We start from the raw sequence: 14,687 nt of genomic DNA, 5'->3' as shown, positions 1-14,687 counted from the left end.
CTGCCTTGATCGATAATTGCAACGTATGTCAGGAAAAGCCCAGGTCATTCAGGAACTGATCACAGATCTCCATTGCCAGATTCATATTGCTGGCCTTACCATGAATCGTCCATAAAACATCAATGCCCGACTCCTGCACAGTATTGTTCATACGTTCAACAATATTTACAGCAGTGTCAGCAGTCTTTCAGGCATAACTGCAGTTTGCAATACTTTGGACTTGGATTCCATTATGTAATGTGCAGTTACAGTAATGTAAGCATCCATTGTAACCGATGTCCAGAGATCAGCTGTAGGGAACTGCTCTGTGTTTTAAATTCTGCAGGAAGCTGGGTTTTGACAGGACATACATCTTTCACAACAAATGCTATTATTTTTTTCCGATATTTCCTGTTTACGTGTTTCATTCATTGGACGCTAGGAAAATTCTAAAAATTTGGACTGCCTTTATTTTCCCTGTATCACTGCCTGGACTGCAGTACCACTCACTGTTTGACTTTCAGCTGCTGACAAGTTTAAGGAATGTTTTTCCTTTGAGGTGCACATGCATACACGATGTGAAAGTGTGCATTGGATTTCAGGTTTGATTTGCAGTTTTTTTAAAGTACTTCAAAGTACTAGTTTTCTTTTAATCCTTTTGATTCGCCATTTTAGCAAATAGTGTAAATGGTCATGTGGCATTTCCAGTTTGTCGACTAGCAGCGCTGAGGTAATTAGTAGACTATTCGACTATTTGACTCTTTGGTGCTAGCCCTAATATACACAAACATCTATTTATTGTATGACGTATCACATTGGCCTAATGTCCTCAGGCTCTCCCCAATCAGATAAGTATCTCTGATCAGCTGTCTATACAGCTGTGTGTGTACAGGCTACAAGAAAGGTGAAACGTGTGAACTGGAAAATTATTTGCAATGTATTTTACCCGGGGGGAACCCCCAAAAGCCCCAATCTCGCACCTGACTTCCGCAACAAATGTAACAGACCTATAACATGCTACTGGATTGGGGATGTCTGGAAACAGGATTGGAGAAATCTGGAATAGCATGATGGATTCAAACAGTTTATTTCAACAAATATTCCCCTCTATTTGTTGAAGTTAGCTTACTAAAACATCACATTTAATTAATGTATAATGTGTAGCTATGAGTTGCTTGTATTTTAAATTAACTTTACATATTAAAGCAATATAAGCAATACACTTTAACAATTTGCCTGGTTTGACTTTTCTCAAGGATGGGAATCTATAACCTAAAGGAAATAGTTTGTTCGACTATACCTACAGAGGCCTGGGATAGCACCTACACCCTCATGACCCTGTGTGCACTGCATGCAAATCAAATTATAGGCAGTATAATTTGAATGTTAATCGTGTCATATTTAGACATGGTAGCTGCTATCTTTTCCTCTGTAAGAAATATGACCCTTTGATTACAAGTCCCATTTTGGAAGAGCTTCTGGAACACCTAAGGCTAGTTTGCTGCATTAAAGTACAGTACTCATTGTTAGACTAGGTTTGCTGAAAGCTATGAATAAGAGACATGCCAAATTGAGATAAAGATGTCAGCTTTAATTACTTTTTGTATGTAAAAATATGCCTTCTGTTAGATATGCTAGTTTGCATTTGAAAGTTTGCTACACATTGTATTGGCTTTTGTTCTGACTAATTGTCTTTTCTCTCAGTTTCAAAAAAATAATAATAATCAATAATTATAATAAACCATTAATTCTTAATGTGTACCTGGTTAAGTGTGGTGTTCAGTCCAGACCTCAGATCCAAACTGAGAATACAGACAGTCTTCATGACACCTGAGCCACATTGGCATGAACTGACAGAAAAACCAGTAGGACACGGGAGGTATAACTGTAATGGACACCTGTACATTGTGAGCTTTGTTTCCTGCACTTTCCAATTGTGCTGTGGTTTCTATAATGATCTGATATAGTCAAGACCTTGTTTAACAGCATATCAAAAAGAACAGCACAATTGTACAGCACCATAGCACAGAGGAAACAATACTGTACTAGCCTTGTACACAAGTGCCTACATGAGGGGTACCAAAGTCAGTTCCTGGAGGGTGGCTGTGTATTCTGGTATTCATTGCAACTAGAGCTCTCAATTAATTCATTTAAGTATATGATTTATTAGACTGTTTTTTACTGTTGAGGGCTCAAAAGACTACCTGGATTCTAGCCTGGCCCTCCAGGATCTGAGTTTGAGGCTCTTGGTCTTTGTGTTACGCCATGATTAAGCTTTCTTCTGAGTAACTGTGGGGACAACAAGTACCATTTTTACCTGGGCAGTTAGTGTGTCAGGCCAATAAAACTGGGTCACTATCACACACTAACAATGTGTCTTGATCTTATTAATCATAGTTTGGCAGTAAAGCAAACAGTGTATATGCAAAATAGGATGCAGATGCATTTCACTGGAAACTGGTTGAATGAAGATTGAATGAATGAAAATTGTATTATACACTTCACACATCTTGTTTTGCAGTGCAATTGTAATTTCTGATGTTTGAAGTACAATATATCATGCACTGTCAATCCAAAACTCCCCTTCTTTCAACCTTACTACATAAAAAATAAAACGCGAAATGTGAAGAACAACAAAGGCAATGTTTAACTACATACTTCAATTTCTCTCCAGATAGAATCACACACTCATACTATTGCTGAAAATTAGTTGCAGGTTCAATTTAAAAAAGCTTGAAATGTATATTCAAATAATAATAATAATAATAATAATAATAATAATAATAATAATAATAACACACACACAAATAAGTATACGATGTTGTGTTCTCTGCTAAGTTTACAGCAGGACTTCTCGAACTTTACTGGATTTGGGGCTTTAGACAATAGCAAACAAAATGCGCCACTTTAAATTTTGGGAAAAATTGGGAAAAATACATACAGATCGGTAGAATCAGAATGAAAGCTCGATGCATTTCCAAATAGGAGGAGGGAACTGAGTAACAATGCTGTATTTACACATTAGCCTCAATTGTATTGCCAGAGTTTTCTGCGAACCTCAACCCTTAAAGTATTAATCATAATATAGCAGTAAACCGTGGGGTGTTCAATTTGTCCCAGCTTGAAAACCGCTGATGTATAGATGTCAAATGAAAAAAGCATGGCATGGGACTGTGCTATAGATAGCGCCACCTACCCATCCCTACAGTGCGCTGCTAGTTTAAACGCCACGCAACCCTCAACAGAAGGCGAGCTTTTGATGGTAAAGGCTTATTAATATTATGTAATACTTATTTTTTTTTATTTTATTCCCGGGCTAAGTTATGCGTGGACTGCATTATTCAGTTGTATTTACTGGGAAACCAAACCAAAGACGGAAAAAGCCATCATTAATAATTTAAAACAAAATGGAAACGGATTGCGTTTACTGTGGTGATCATAAAGTGCCAAAAATACATGGAATAAATATACATATATTGACATGTCGACTGTTCCCACGTTTTTTTTTTTTTTTTTTGCTTCCATGTTTCGCATTTCTTAAGTATTGTTTAGGCTCACTACTAGGAAACCTGTTCATTTCATGTGATGTATGAGGTGTCAAATCCCAAGGAAGAACTCGGACCTTTACGGTCACCGTTTTAAATGCATTTGGCTACCGCAATAAATAATACGAGGAAGGAAGGAAGGAAGGAAGAAGATAAAACGTTACCTTTTTGTTTCTGCCTTCTGGATCGCGTTCAGTTGTTTGCTGGCCTCAACAGTAGGATGCTACTCGGCTTTTCCGACCGATTAAATGAGAAGGTGGAGTAAAATAGTACTGAGCCTTGAACTCTTAAAGAGACAGGGCCCTTTCTATCTCTGTCACCTTACCCCCAGTAAATAACGAGACGTGGGCTGTCACTAAAGCACAACTGGCCACGCTATTTTCCACATTAACGTACTATACATCTATAATTTATCGTAATAAACACCGTGCTTTTAAACATCGAGTGCTTTAATGTTGTACAGTTGAGTTAATCATGCGAACTAAGCCAAACATTTAATCAGTTAACGCACAATTTGATTTTCACCTGTTGACATCTTAGTAATAATACCTATGTGATGAGACGCTTGCAAATGAAATCTGGTACAAAACCTTTCAGAGTCAAATGTTTATATCTAATTGTTTTAATTTAAAAGGCAGGTTTTTCGAATTGTATAACAGAAAATTGAAAAAGTATTGGTATGGCAATTGTGAAAAGTGTGGATAAGTAATGTATTATTGTTAATTATCATTAGTTTTAACAGTGATTTATTTTTATTTTTATGAATAACACTTTTTATTCTGGTAAAACCATGAAATGTATTGTGCCATTTTCTGGTATAAATAATAATAAAAAAGAGTAAACATATACATGGGTCTTTGCCCAGCACTGGTCAGGTAAGGTCATAATAAACGTGTATGTGATTACTGCCATATAAAAGGCATTCAACTAATAACAATAGTTTAAGAACAATCCACAAACCCTTTGATAAACTAAAAAATTACCCCCACATCCTCCACCGCACCTGATGACTGACCATTCAAACAAATATATTGAAAGTATGTCAACGAAAGGCATAGGCTGGATTGGCCTCCAATTGCATGTGAGTTTATCAGCATGTTACTGAATGGCCCAGTGGCTGAATACAGTATGACTTTTTGGAGTACCACAAGGTATACCTATTATGTCTTACCTTACCTTCCTACACTATGGAACTTTTTGCCTAATTAAATGTAACATTTTACATTTCCCCATGTTCTACTTGAACAACCACTTAAATACTCACACAATAATACACTTTATTTTGTACTTGGTGAGATTTAATTTTACTCCTACTATGACTAATAATAATAATAATAATAATAATAATAATAATAATAATAATAATATACACAATTTAGGATTCTTATTGGATTCGACAAAGATGGGATGCCTTAATATTCAAGTGCAAAAACAAGCTTGACATGTATATTTTGGTTATTAAGTCCACTGATCATACATTCATAACGAACCTTCAGCTTTTCTGGTGTTACACTTACACTTCCGCAAGTACACCATATGGACAAAATATCTCCATTCACTTTAAAAATGTATCTGGATTTTTGTAAATATTAGAAATTAAAATACTTAATTCTGCCACCCTGTTCAATAAAAACAAAGTCCAAATGTTGGAATTGAATGGAGTCATTTAGTAACTTTTTTATTTCACCCCTCTGCATAAACAGACTGGTGAAAGACTGCACCAGCCAAGTGACAGTGTCCTGCAAATCTGTTTTGTTTTCACTTCATATATTTATTCAAATGTTTTACGAAGAAGAAATCCACTGCAACAAAGCAGATGTGTTGACAGTTTCAAACACTATATAGCCTAAGCCTATAACAGAAACTGCAGATCTGTGATAGGTACATTATTTCTAAAAGGTTTTGCAATTTGGAGTGCCTTGCAAAAGTATTCAGGCCCCTGACCAATTCTCTCATATTACTTAATTACAAAAAGTACACTGACATTTCATTCTATTTGATATTTTATTTTAAAACACTGACACTCAAAATCAATGATTGTAAGGTGACATTGGTTTTATGTTGAGAGATATTTATAAGAAAAAGAAAAATACTGATATGTGTTGATTGCATAAGTACTCAAAATTTACACAAATGAAATAAATTTCACTAACGAGGTCACAATTACCTTACAATTGGCCTCCACCTGTAAACCATTAAAGTTGCTGTTACATTTTCTGGATAAAATCCCCACTATTGAAATATCATCGGTCAGGAATCTGAAGGAAAAGGACCAAAGAGCAGTCTGTAGACTTTAAAGATAAATTAATAAAAATGCATAGATTAGGATAAGGGCACAAAATTATATCCAAATGTTTGGATATCCCAGTGAGCACATAATCAGGAAGTAGAAGCTGCATCACACCACAGAGGCACTGCCAATAAAAGACCGTGCCTCAAAACTCAGCGCTAAAGCAAGGAGACTTGTGAGAGAAGCCATAGAGAGGCCAACAATCTGTCATATATTCATCAAGGGTTTTAAACCAATTCGCTATTTTATTGTCTTAAATACAATTCAAATTACAGTTAACATGCATTCACCACCGCGTATAGTTTATTATAAATAGGCTATGTATGAGTGGATCATTTTTCATTCACTCTGCGGCTTATTTTTACTTTTATTCATGTTAGAAAAATAGTTGGATATAGAATTGGTGTAATGTAAAACCCTTGATGAATATAGGCTAGCACTGATTATACAGGCATAATCCTTGATTATGAATGCGGCTTGTTTGCGCGCAGTGGTGCGGCAAATTGTCGGATGATCTCGGTGGCTGCTAATGCCATTATGGTCTGATGGGAAACTGTGCTTATTGAAGGCTGTGATGATGGTCCCAAATTTTAATTCCTATATTGTAGAATTGTCCCTGTTGCCAGACACCGCAACATTGTCACCACCTTTATCTCTGCTGACAGTGCCGCATTTCTGGCATTGGCTGAAGAAACAGCTTTCCTCACTAGATCAGTAACAAACAATATTCCATTTGTCCAATCTATATCGTCGCAATAACTCTTCTTCATCGTAGCGCTGTAACACGTCTTTCCTTTCATGGAAGGTGCGCTGACGGCGACTTATTAACCATCTCCTATTATTGTTCGCGTTAGGAGTACTTTTAATTCTAAAGATTGTATATGAATATATTTTACTCCTTAGAGAAAAAAGTATGACCAAATTGACGTCACTCAGATATTTCAGATTACCAGCTTGCATTAAGAGTACTTTTCATCTCCTCCTTGATCAGCTATCTTTACCCTCAATGCCTACCTAGGAGGGGGGAAACCTGTCCCCCATCCCTCACAAAATGAAATGCATCAGACATCTAAGTCTAAACCAAAGAGAAACTCAGTGAAAAGCAATACAGTTATCATTATCCAAACGTATCAATTTTACAGTAATATGCAGTATCTGAAGAATGTAATTCAGTTTCAATGTTTTTCAGATACATCTCCAAATATAATCAAGCAGGATCATTCAAACACAAACCAAAAATGTGAACCTTGCAGAGCCATAGCCATAAGATACATTGTTGCAAAGGGTATTATATTCTACAACCTTAAAAGTCCTTCTCCATTTCAGGCATGATTACGCCCTGCTTGAATATAAATGCCACAGAGCAAGATCTGCCCTCACATGTTATATAAAAGGCTGAGTGGGCGTATACATATGTCAGAGGCAGTAATGCCCTGGACACCATACAATCTAACTAAACTAGGCCAGTCGTCGTCATGTTTTACTTTGAATATTGCTAGAAAGTTACAATCGTATTTCAATTGAATCTCTCTCACCTCCTGAAAGGGTCAAAACAAAGGTCAATAATGGAAACTTGAGACAAAAGGCTTTTGTATGTTTTTTGTTTTGCATGCCAATACAGAAAACCTCATATGAATCCCATTGTAATACAGGGTACATTGGAAAACGGTAACAAATGCTTAAATAATAACAATAAAAAGTTATTACAACACTTATGCAAGACATCCCATTAACAAGCAGAGTTAAAGGCATACAAGCTATTGATCAAAGTCGTCGTCAACCTAGGGTCACATGAACTGACTTATTGCCTTCCATTACTTAACTCATGGCAGAAGCATGCAAATCTATATTGAGCAGCACATGACAGGAAGATCTTACAAAGGAAATAGGAGTATGTAGGTTGAGACTGTTACATAAGGCTTAGGTGTTTCTACAATTGTTCTGTAAATAAAGATAGGATAAGATATTGTATAAATATATAGCATTTTTCATATTGAGTCAAAAAGATGCAAAAATAATCTTCAAATCACATTCTGCTGACTGTTATAGTTTGCTGTCACAGGATCTTGGAAGTAAACAAAACTTTGCTTTCAAACTATTTACAAGAATAATTCTACATATTTCTGTAATACAAATAAACAGTTTAGTCAAATCATGGCCAGTTATAATTTCAGAACAACATATTTAGAAAATACCCTTTAATAGACATGGTAAATTAATTTAAAATCTAAACAATACCCATTGACAGCAGGTTGCTTGAGTTACCATTCCAATTCCAGTCCAGTTACTTTTCATTACATCAAACTAAGAATAAAAAATTACCAAGAACTTTACAAATTCCAATATCTATAGACTATCATGCTAAAGGGATTATAATCTTTGCCAATTAGGAAGCCAAACTAGAAGAAATGTAGGTTTCACTGCACTTCTGGACCAATGTTTTCCCAGACCACCTTTCTTTTTCAAATTTGAAGACCAATTGATTTTTCCATAGAATTAGGATATTTAATTATGTTCAAAGTGATTCTGAACCAATCATTTCCTCAATACCAGTTTTACTTGTTTGCAACTTAGTAAAAAAAGCAAAAGTCTTAATTGCCTTCCCCTTTAGTCTTCCAAGCTCCCTTTGCAATATGTCCATTCTGAAAAGACAGGTCATTGTCCATGTAAGCCCAGGCAGTCCTCTTTAGACTCCAAAACTTATATTGCAATTTTTTTTTTAAACCAAAGAATATTAAGAAAACAGGCTTCCAGACTGAGACTCCTTCTGTTGCAGTTTGAGAATCAGTTCAAGCAAGTTCATCTGTAAGGTCAGCTCCTGCAACAATAGAGAAATGAAACTCATAGGAATATCTTAACATACTAATAGAAACTTAGGTGTGAGCAAATTCATCCAGCTTTAAGGTGTCCCTTAAATAGTCCAGAAATTAACTGCCAACATTAATCTATAACTGAGTTTTTTTTGTATGGCTTTTTTGAATATTTTATATATATATTTAACTAGCACTCTGATTAAGATCATCGGAAAGCTGGGGAGATGGGAATGACAAAAAAGGGACTTTAACCCAAATTAAAGTAATTGGAAGGTAATCTTAACTGTGGTTTAAAAATAGTACATTCTAGACAGGATGAAGTAATCAATTGTGTTTGAACATGGCCTGCTCACATGATACGACGGCAATGTGTTCTGTCCCCAAAGTCGGGCTAATGATTCTGAAGTCCATTTAGTTCATACTGCCTCCAAACAAAATGGGTCAGAACACATGGTATGCAAAACAATTTCTTTTGAAATGCTTAAAATCTAAACCTGTATATTACTTTGCAAATCAACTATAGTCATAGATTATGACCTGGCAGATTTCACTGGAATAAGTAGAGATGTTGCTGATTACACTCAAGCCTAAACCCTTTTTGAGTGCAGTCAGCTGCAAAAAAAGCTTTATCAGGTCAAGGCTAATCCTTCCCCAAATGTAAAATACCAGCTTTTACACAGAGGGTAAAACATGATTATTTTATTTTTTGACAGCAGAAATTATAATGTTTAATTTTAGCAGGACACCTCCCTACATTGAAACATTTCCACTTAGTGTTGCTAATGTACCAAAGATTATTATCATCATCATTATTAATTACTTTTTAAAGCTGTTCTATAGCAACACTTTTGCTGCTAGATAAATATTTCTCTGCTCATTCAGGATATTGCAGAAATAATATAACATCAACTTTAGGAATGAAGAAATCCATTACATATTAAATATGAAGAGATTTTTTTTTGTTAGTATATTACATGTACCAACTGATTCCTAACATCCAAGGGTACTACTATCCTACAACTAATCTTAATTGGTTCTAAATCATTTTTTAAAACAACCAATACTGACTTGGACTATGCTGCTCTCTTCTTTGTGCGTCATATATATTTTTAAACAATAATATAATAAAATCTTAACATTAAGACTTCATAATAAATAGAAGTAATTTCATTATATGATAACTGGCTTCTCCTTCATGATGTTTTTCTCAATGTGGTCAAGCACTGAACCACTTCCTACTGCCATCTAATGGTATCAATTGGAAGTTGCTTGGGATTGCTAGTATTTTTTGCCTTGTTCTGTATGTGCCAATGTTTAAGAAAATATAAATAAATCAATAAAAGACTACATTATTTATGTTTATTTGTTTATCTTTTAATTTTGGCACAGTCTTTTCACTCAGTCATCCTAGTGTACAGCCTGTTCCATCCCGTATAGAATAAATGAAAGTGCTGTCAAAATTAAAAGTGATATTTGTGTACTTATTTCACAAATACATATATTTACCATTTAATGTTTGTATTTTTAAAATTTTGGCACAAATTATCCTCCATAGTTCTGCAACAGATGTCTTGTGTTTAACAATGTAAGAACAAATTATTCATAAGCTATCTAAAGTAGTATGGAAATTGGTATGCAAATGTTATTACAGGTTAACATCAGAAACATAACATTCAAGCTCTGAGAGCAATGGATTCTGTTTAAATGTACTTGAAAGTGGCTTGCCTACCTACTCGTTTTTTAAATTCGGACTTCCATAAAGTCTTTACATTTCTGCCAGCATTGAACATTATTTAAGCTATCTGCCAACATCTAACCCTCCAGCTTGTATACCTGTGGGTTAGTGGTGATGTAGAAGCCAGGAACACCAGCCTTTTCCAGGGTAGTCTGCTGGTCAACCACCTTCTGATCCATCTCCACCACAATTTTTTCATCCATCATTCTCTGCTCATCTTTTATACGCTGTTCCAAAGACTTAACACACACACGCACTGTGTCAGTAACACAAGGGGGTATTTAACTAAACCAGTTATGCAAATCATGAAAATTAAACATTATTTGCTAATGCATTATTCACTAATCCTATCATCAATGATTATGGCTTCAAGAACAGGATTGTTTGGATATTTAAAGGATATTCCTGTATGGCTTTTGTTTCTACTATACTATGCGTTAAGTAAGAAAGGTGTGAAGAAACCAGTGCTTTTGGCACAGTAGGTTTTTAAAGGCTACTGTTACCTACTCAAAAAACCTTTCCTGTATAGAACATCACGGCAAGCCTGTAAGACAAACCTTCGTATAGGTAGGTCAAAGGACAGCTACATTTCTGCTACAGGGCAAGAGGCAGGACTAGTGACAGGAATGTACAGCTGTAGTGAGAAGGTGATTCTTGCAAGACCATAGACACCCTGTACTGTTGGTTTATTTCTTCAGAAAAAAACATCTGATCATAGAAGTACTTAGTATGTTAATTGAAAAGGCTTATTTCAAAGGGGCTTGACATTAATGCTGGATGTTATTTACTTCTAAAACTTGTAATCATGTCCTTCCAATTTAAGCTATTAATTATGTATAAGGTCCTATTAATAAATATAAACATATACAAATTACTAAGTACTATGACACAAATTATCTTCTTTATATCTTAAATCATGGTTGATGTTTCTAAAACATTGTTTTCTAAAAACAAGCAATACTGACTATGAGCTTTACAGATTACAGATTGCTTCAATAACATCTACAGGGCTAAAGGTAGACAGGGCTACAGGGCTAGATCTAGAGGTACCAGGGCTGGATAGCTTTCTCATAGCCTGGTACAGGGTTGGTAAGATGGGTAACTAAGAATAGATTTTTACCTCTATCTCCACCTGCTGGTTCCCTCTGAGTACAGCCAGATTATGCGATTTGCAGGACTGAAGGGCCTCCTTATGCTTCCGGACTAGCTCCTGTTTGAGCCCTGGAGCAGGAGAAAAAAGTTACACAAATCAAATCAAAAAAGCAAAACATTTTCACTAGATTTATTCATAGGAACATGGAATACGTTTTTTCATTTTTGTGTGGGGATGGTGTACAGAACTAGATATTCCCTCAAACTCCCAATGCATATTAAAATAAATAACCTACACGTGGATTGTTCTAGGTACACCCACACTATATATATGTATGATGACTCACATTGATATAGAGATTATGCATGCAACACTATAGTTAGCATAAAAAGAAAGCAGGCACAAAGACTGCAAAATGTGGTAGCATCAGACAGGGGGAGACAGACTGCTAATGTTTAAGTTTATAATAAAAACAAATTTGAGGAAAATACTGGACAATTCGAATTTGGGTACTCATATGGTAGAGCATTAACATTTTTTTAAAATAGCTTCGAACACCTAACCACAGTAATAACACCTGAATAGCTCATGCATTTCCTCCAAGTTCTGAACCTCATCATATCCTTACATTCATTTATTAGGGTTTAGTGGCCATTTCTGATAAAACCCTGTCTCACCTCTGTGCTCACTGTGCAGTTTCTGCCGTTGGTTGTACAAGTTCCTCTCAGTCAGGTGCTGGATCTCCAAGAGCCCATGAACTATCTCAAACACAGTGCCATCTATCAGGGCGAGTGCCAGGTCACTGAGTGTGGTATAGGAAAGACGCTGCTGGAATGAACTGAACAGAAGAGAAGGACAGAAAGAGGGCATTTATTTTAGTTTGGGGTTAAGAAAAAGAGAAGTAGAGATCTCACAGCAACATACAGCAAAAAGGCTGCTTCCTTGCAAAAGTGCTGGAGAGAGGGACAGGTGTAGTGTCACAAACAACTGAATAGCCTTTCATATTTATTGTATATTTACCCAAATTATAAAGGCATAATTGATTGAAATGTGTCATTATTATATTGGGTTATTTCAGCTTTCCATGAATTCCATAGGCAACCACCTCAAATTTTGATTTGACTTCTAAACACATTTCACATTTTAAGCTCAAAAATTGCTTGTGTATTGTGTTTGTTTTTGTATTGAAAGGCTCCTTTATTGCTAAATAAAAATAAACCTTAAAAACTCACGGGACTAACCAATTTTTAATAAAATGTATGTAATATTGTATAGTGCTACTAACCGGAAGCTAATTAGTATGCATTTTTGATATCAAGAATTCAATTTCTAATATCCAAAATACAATTGTTGATATAAAAAATACCAGATCATTCTTGATATCAAAAATTGAATTATTGATCTCAAGAATTCAGCAAGTATGGATTAAATGTCACAACGGCTTGCCATAGAACTTATCAAATTGAGCTATAGGTACATTACCAATGGCAAGTATCAACAGGTCAGATTCGTTATAAAGATATGGATGTAATGGAATGCTGCAGACATTTGCAAGACTTGAGGACACAGACAGAAAAACAAGACAGAAAAGGGGGAAACGGTTTGCTATTTAAAAAAAAAAACAAGGAAAAACTAATAATATAAAATGTATGATTTTGGAGACAAAATAACAAAGACTACAACCCACAGTGCAATTTAAATTAACAGAAATGCAGGCTAGTTTTTCATTTCTTTCTTTAACTGTAGCTTCATGCATAACTACGTTGCTGAAAGGTTTTCAAATAATAAGGCTATTTCTTTGGCAAAGTAATGACAGCAGTAAAGATATCCGCTTACCTGGGTAAGTCCTTAACGAGGTTCTGCAGTTCAGACAGCAGGTAGTAATGTCTTTCCTGTTGTTTCGTGGAGTCAGACTGGTTTTCGTACAAAGCAGGGTAGCTCTCCATACTCAGACAGAGCTCTTCATTTAAACTCATCGACTTTACAGAACCAAGTCAGAGTTATAAACTCCACGGGTCCCAGAAAAGAGGGAAATCATTTTGCTAAATAAAAGCAATGTATGAAAGATAATGGAAATGCGGCAAACAGTTTAATTGCAGGACTGTGGTTTGCCCGTAGCAGTGGCTTTCCTGCTAACTTTATCGTATTGTAAATATTAACTTTAGTTCCGACAATGGTATGGGTAGAAAGTGCCTCAGACGGTCTCCGTTTTATATAGAAGATATATGATTAAATTCAGTGCAATTGTAAAGCCAACCCAGCAATAAACATAGATAAATTAATGTTTTTAGTACATATTATGATACGTTTGCTTATTAATGTTTGTTGCAAGCTTTGCTTCCACTTAAGCAGTCCTGTTGTGTGAAATATCTCGGTAAATTTTGACGTCAGCCACGCGGAAGGACCCCTGTCTAAAAGGAGTCTGTTAATATGCCTGTACTGTTTTCCTTCACTGCTACCGTATAATCGTGCAAAGAAGCGCATTCGTGTGCAGAGATAGAGAAGAAGAGAAGGAAAGGTCATGCAGCCAACTTCTGTGACAGCGCCATTTTTGACTGTGCCGTTTTTAAACCAATGTAATGGTTTTAGGAACATCCCCCAAGGAAGTGTGCTTATTTATTTATTTATTGTGGTTAAAGGGGAAATTTCATAGATCCTAGCAGGATTGGTTGATGTTCACTCGTGTTAGTCAGGGATTGTTTAAGTAAATGACCTCAGATTTTTCTGTTCCATTAATTTTAGTAACTTTAAAACTTGAAAGTGTAACCTTCATCAGAATCACAGCTTTTGTACATATGCCAAAGGAGAGCTTTGGCAACCAATCACTTTACGGACCGCAGTAGTTCCCCTTTAACTTCATATACATATACACTCACCTAAAGGATTATTAGGAACACCATACTAATACTGTGTTTGACCCCCTTTCGCCTTCAGAACTGCCTTAATTCTACGTGGCATTGATTCAACAAGGTGCTGAAAGCATTCTTTAGAAATGTTGGCCCATATTGATAGGATAGCATCTTGCAGTTGATGGAGATTTGTGGGATGCACATCCAGGGCACGAAGCTCCCGTTCCACCACATCCCAAAGATGCTCTATTGGGTTGAGATCTGGTGACTGTGGGGGCCAGATTAGTACAGTGAACTCATTGTCACGTTCAAGAAACCAATTTGAAATGATTCGACCTTTGTGACATGGTGCATTATCCTGCTGGAAGTAGCCATCAGAGGAT

At 35.8% G+C, this 14,687-nt stretch overlaps 2 protein-coding genes across 2 annotated transcripts in view; both read right to left on the bottom strand.

Moving 5' to 3' along the window:
- slc7a4 (solute carrier family 7 member 4) overlaps window positions 1-3,768 on the bottom strand; it is a 32,817-nt gene extending 29,049 nt beyond the window's left edge. The window contains exon 1 of the mRNA XM_066689365.1: window positions 3,689-3,768. The gene's annotated coding sequence lies outside the window, so the exon portion shown is untranslated. The remainder of the gene's footprint in view (window positions 1-3,688) is intronic.
- A 3,630-nt stretch (window positions 3,769-7,398) lies between these two features.
- dgcr6 (DiGeorge syndrome critical region gene 6) lies at window positions 7,399-14,301 on the bottom strand. The gene is made up of 5 exons (XM_066689340.1): window positions 13,292-14,301; window positions 12,133-12,293; window positions 11,483-11,583; window positions 10,461-10,601; window positions 7,399-8,632 (listed from the first exon to the last, which is right to left on the bottom strand). Exons 1-5 carry the CDS (start codon window positions 13,429-13,431, stop codon window positions 8,549-8,551), a joined length of 627 nt encoding a protein of 208 aa, XP_066545437.1. The 5' UTR covers window positions 13,432-14,301; the 3' UTR covers window positions 7,399-8,548.
- Between the last annotated feature and the right edge of the window lie 386 nt (window positions 14,302-14,687).

This window comes from Amia ocellicauda, chromosome 17, assembly GCF_036373705.1.
Source record: "Amia ocellicauda isolate fAmiCal2 chromosome 17, fAmiCal2.hap1, whole genome shotgun sequence".
Taxonomy (NCBI): domain Eukaryota; kingdom Metazoa; phylum Chordata; class Actinopteri; order Amiiformes; family Amiidae; genus Amia; species Amia ocellicauda.
Note: the sequence above shows the minus strand (reverse complement) of the source record. Positions and strands in the feature narration are given on the sequence as shown.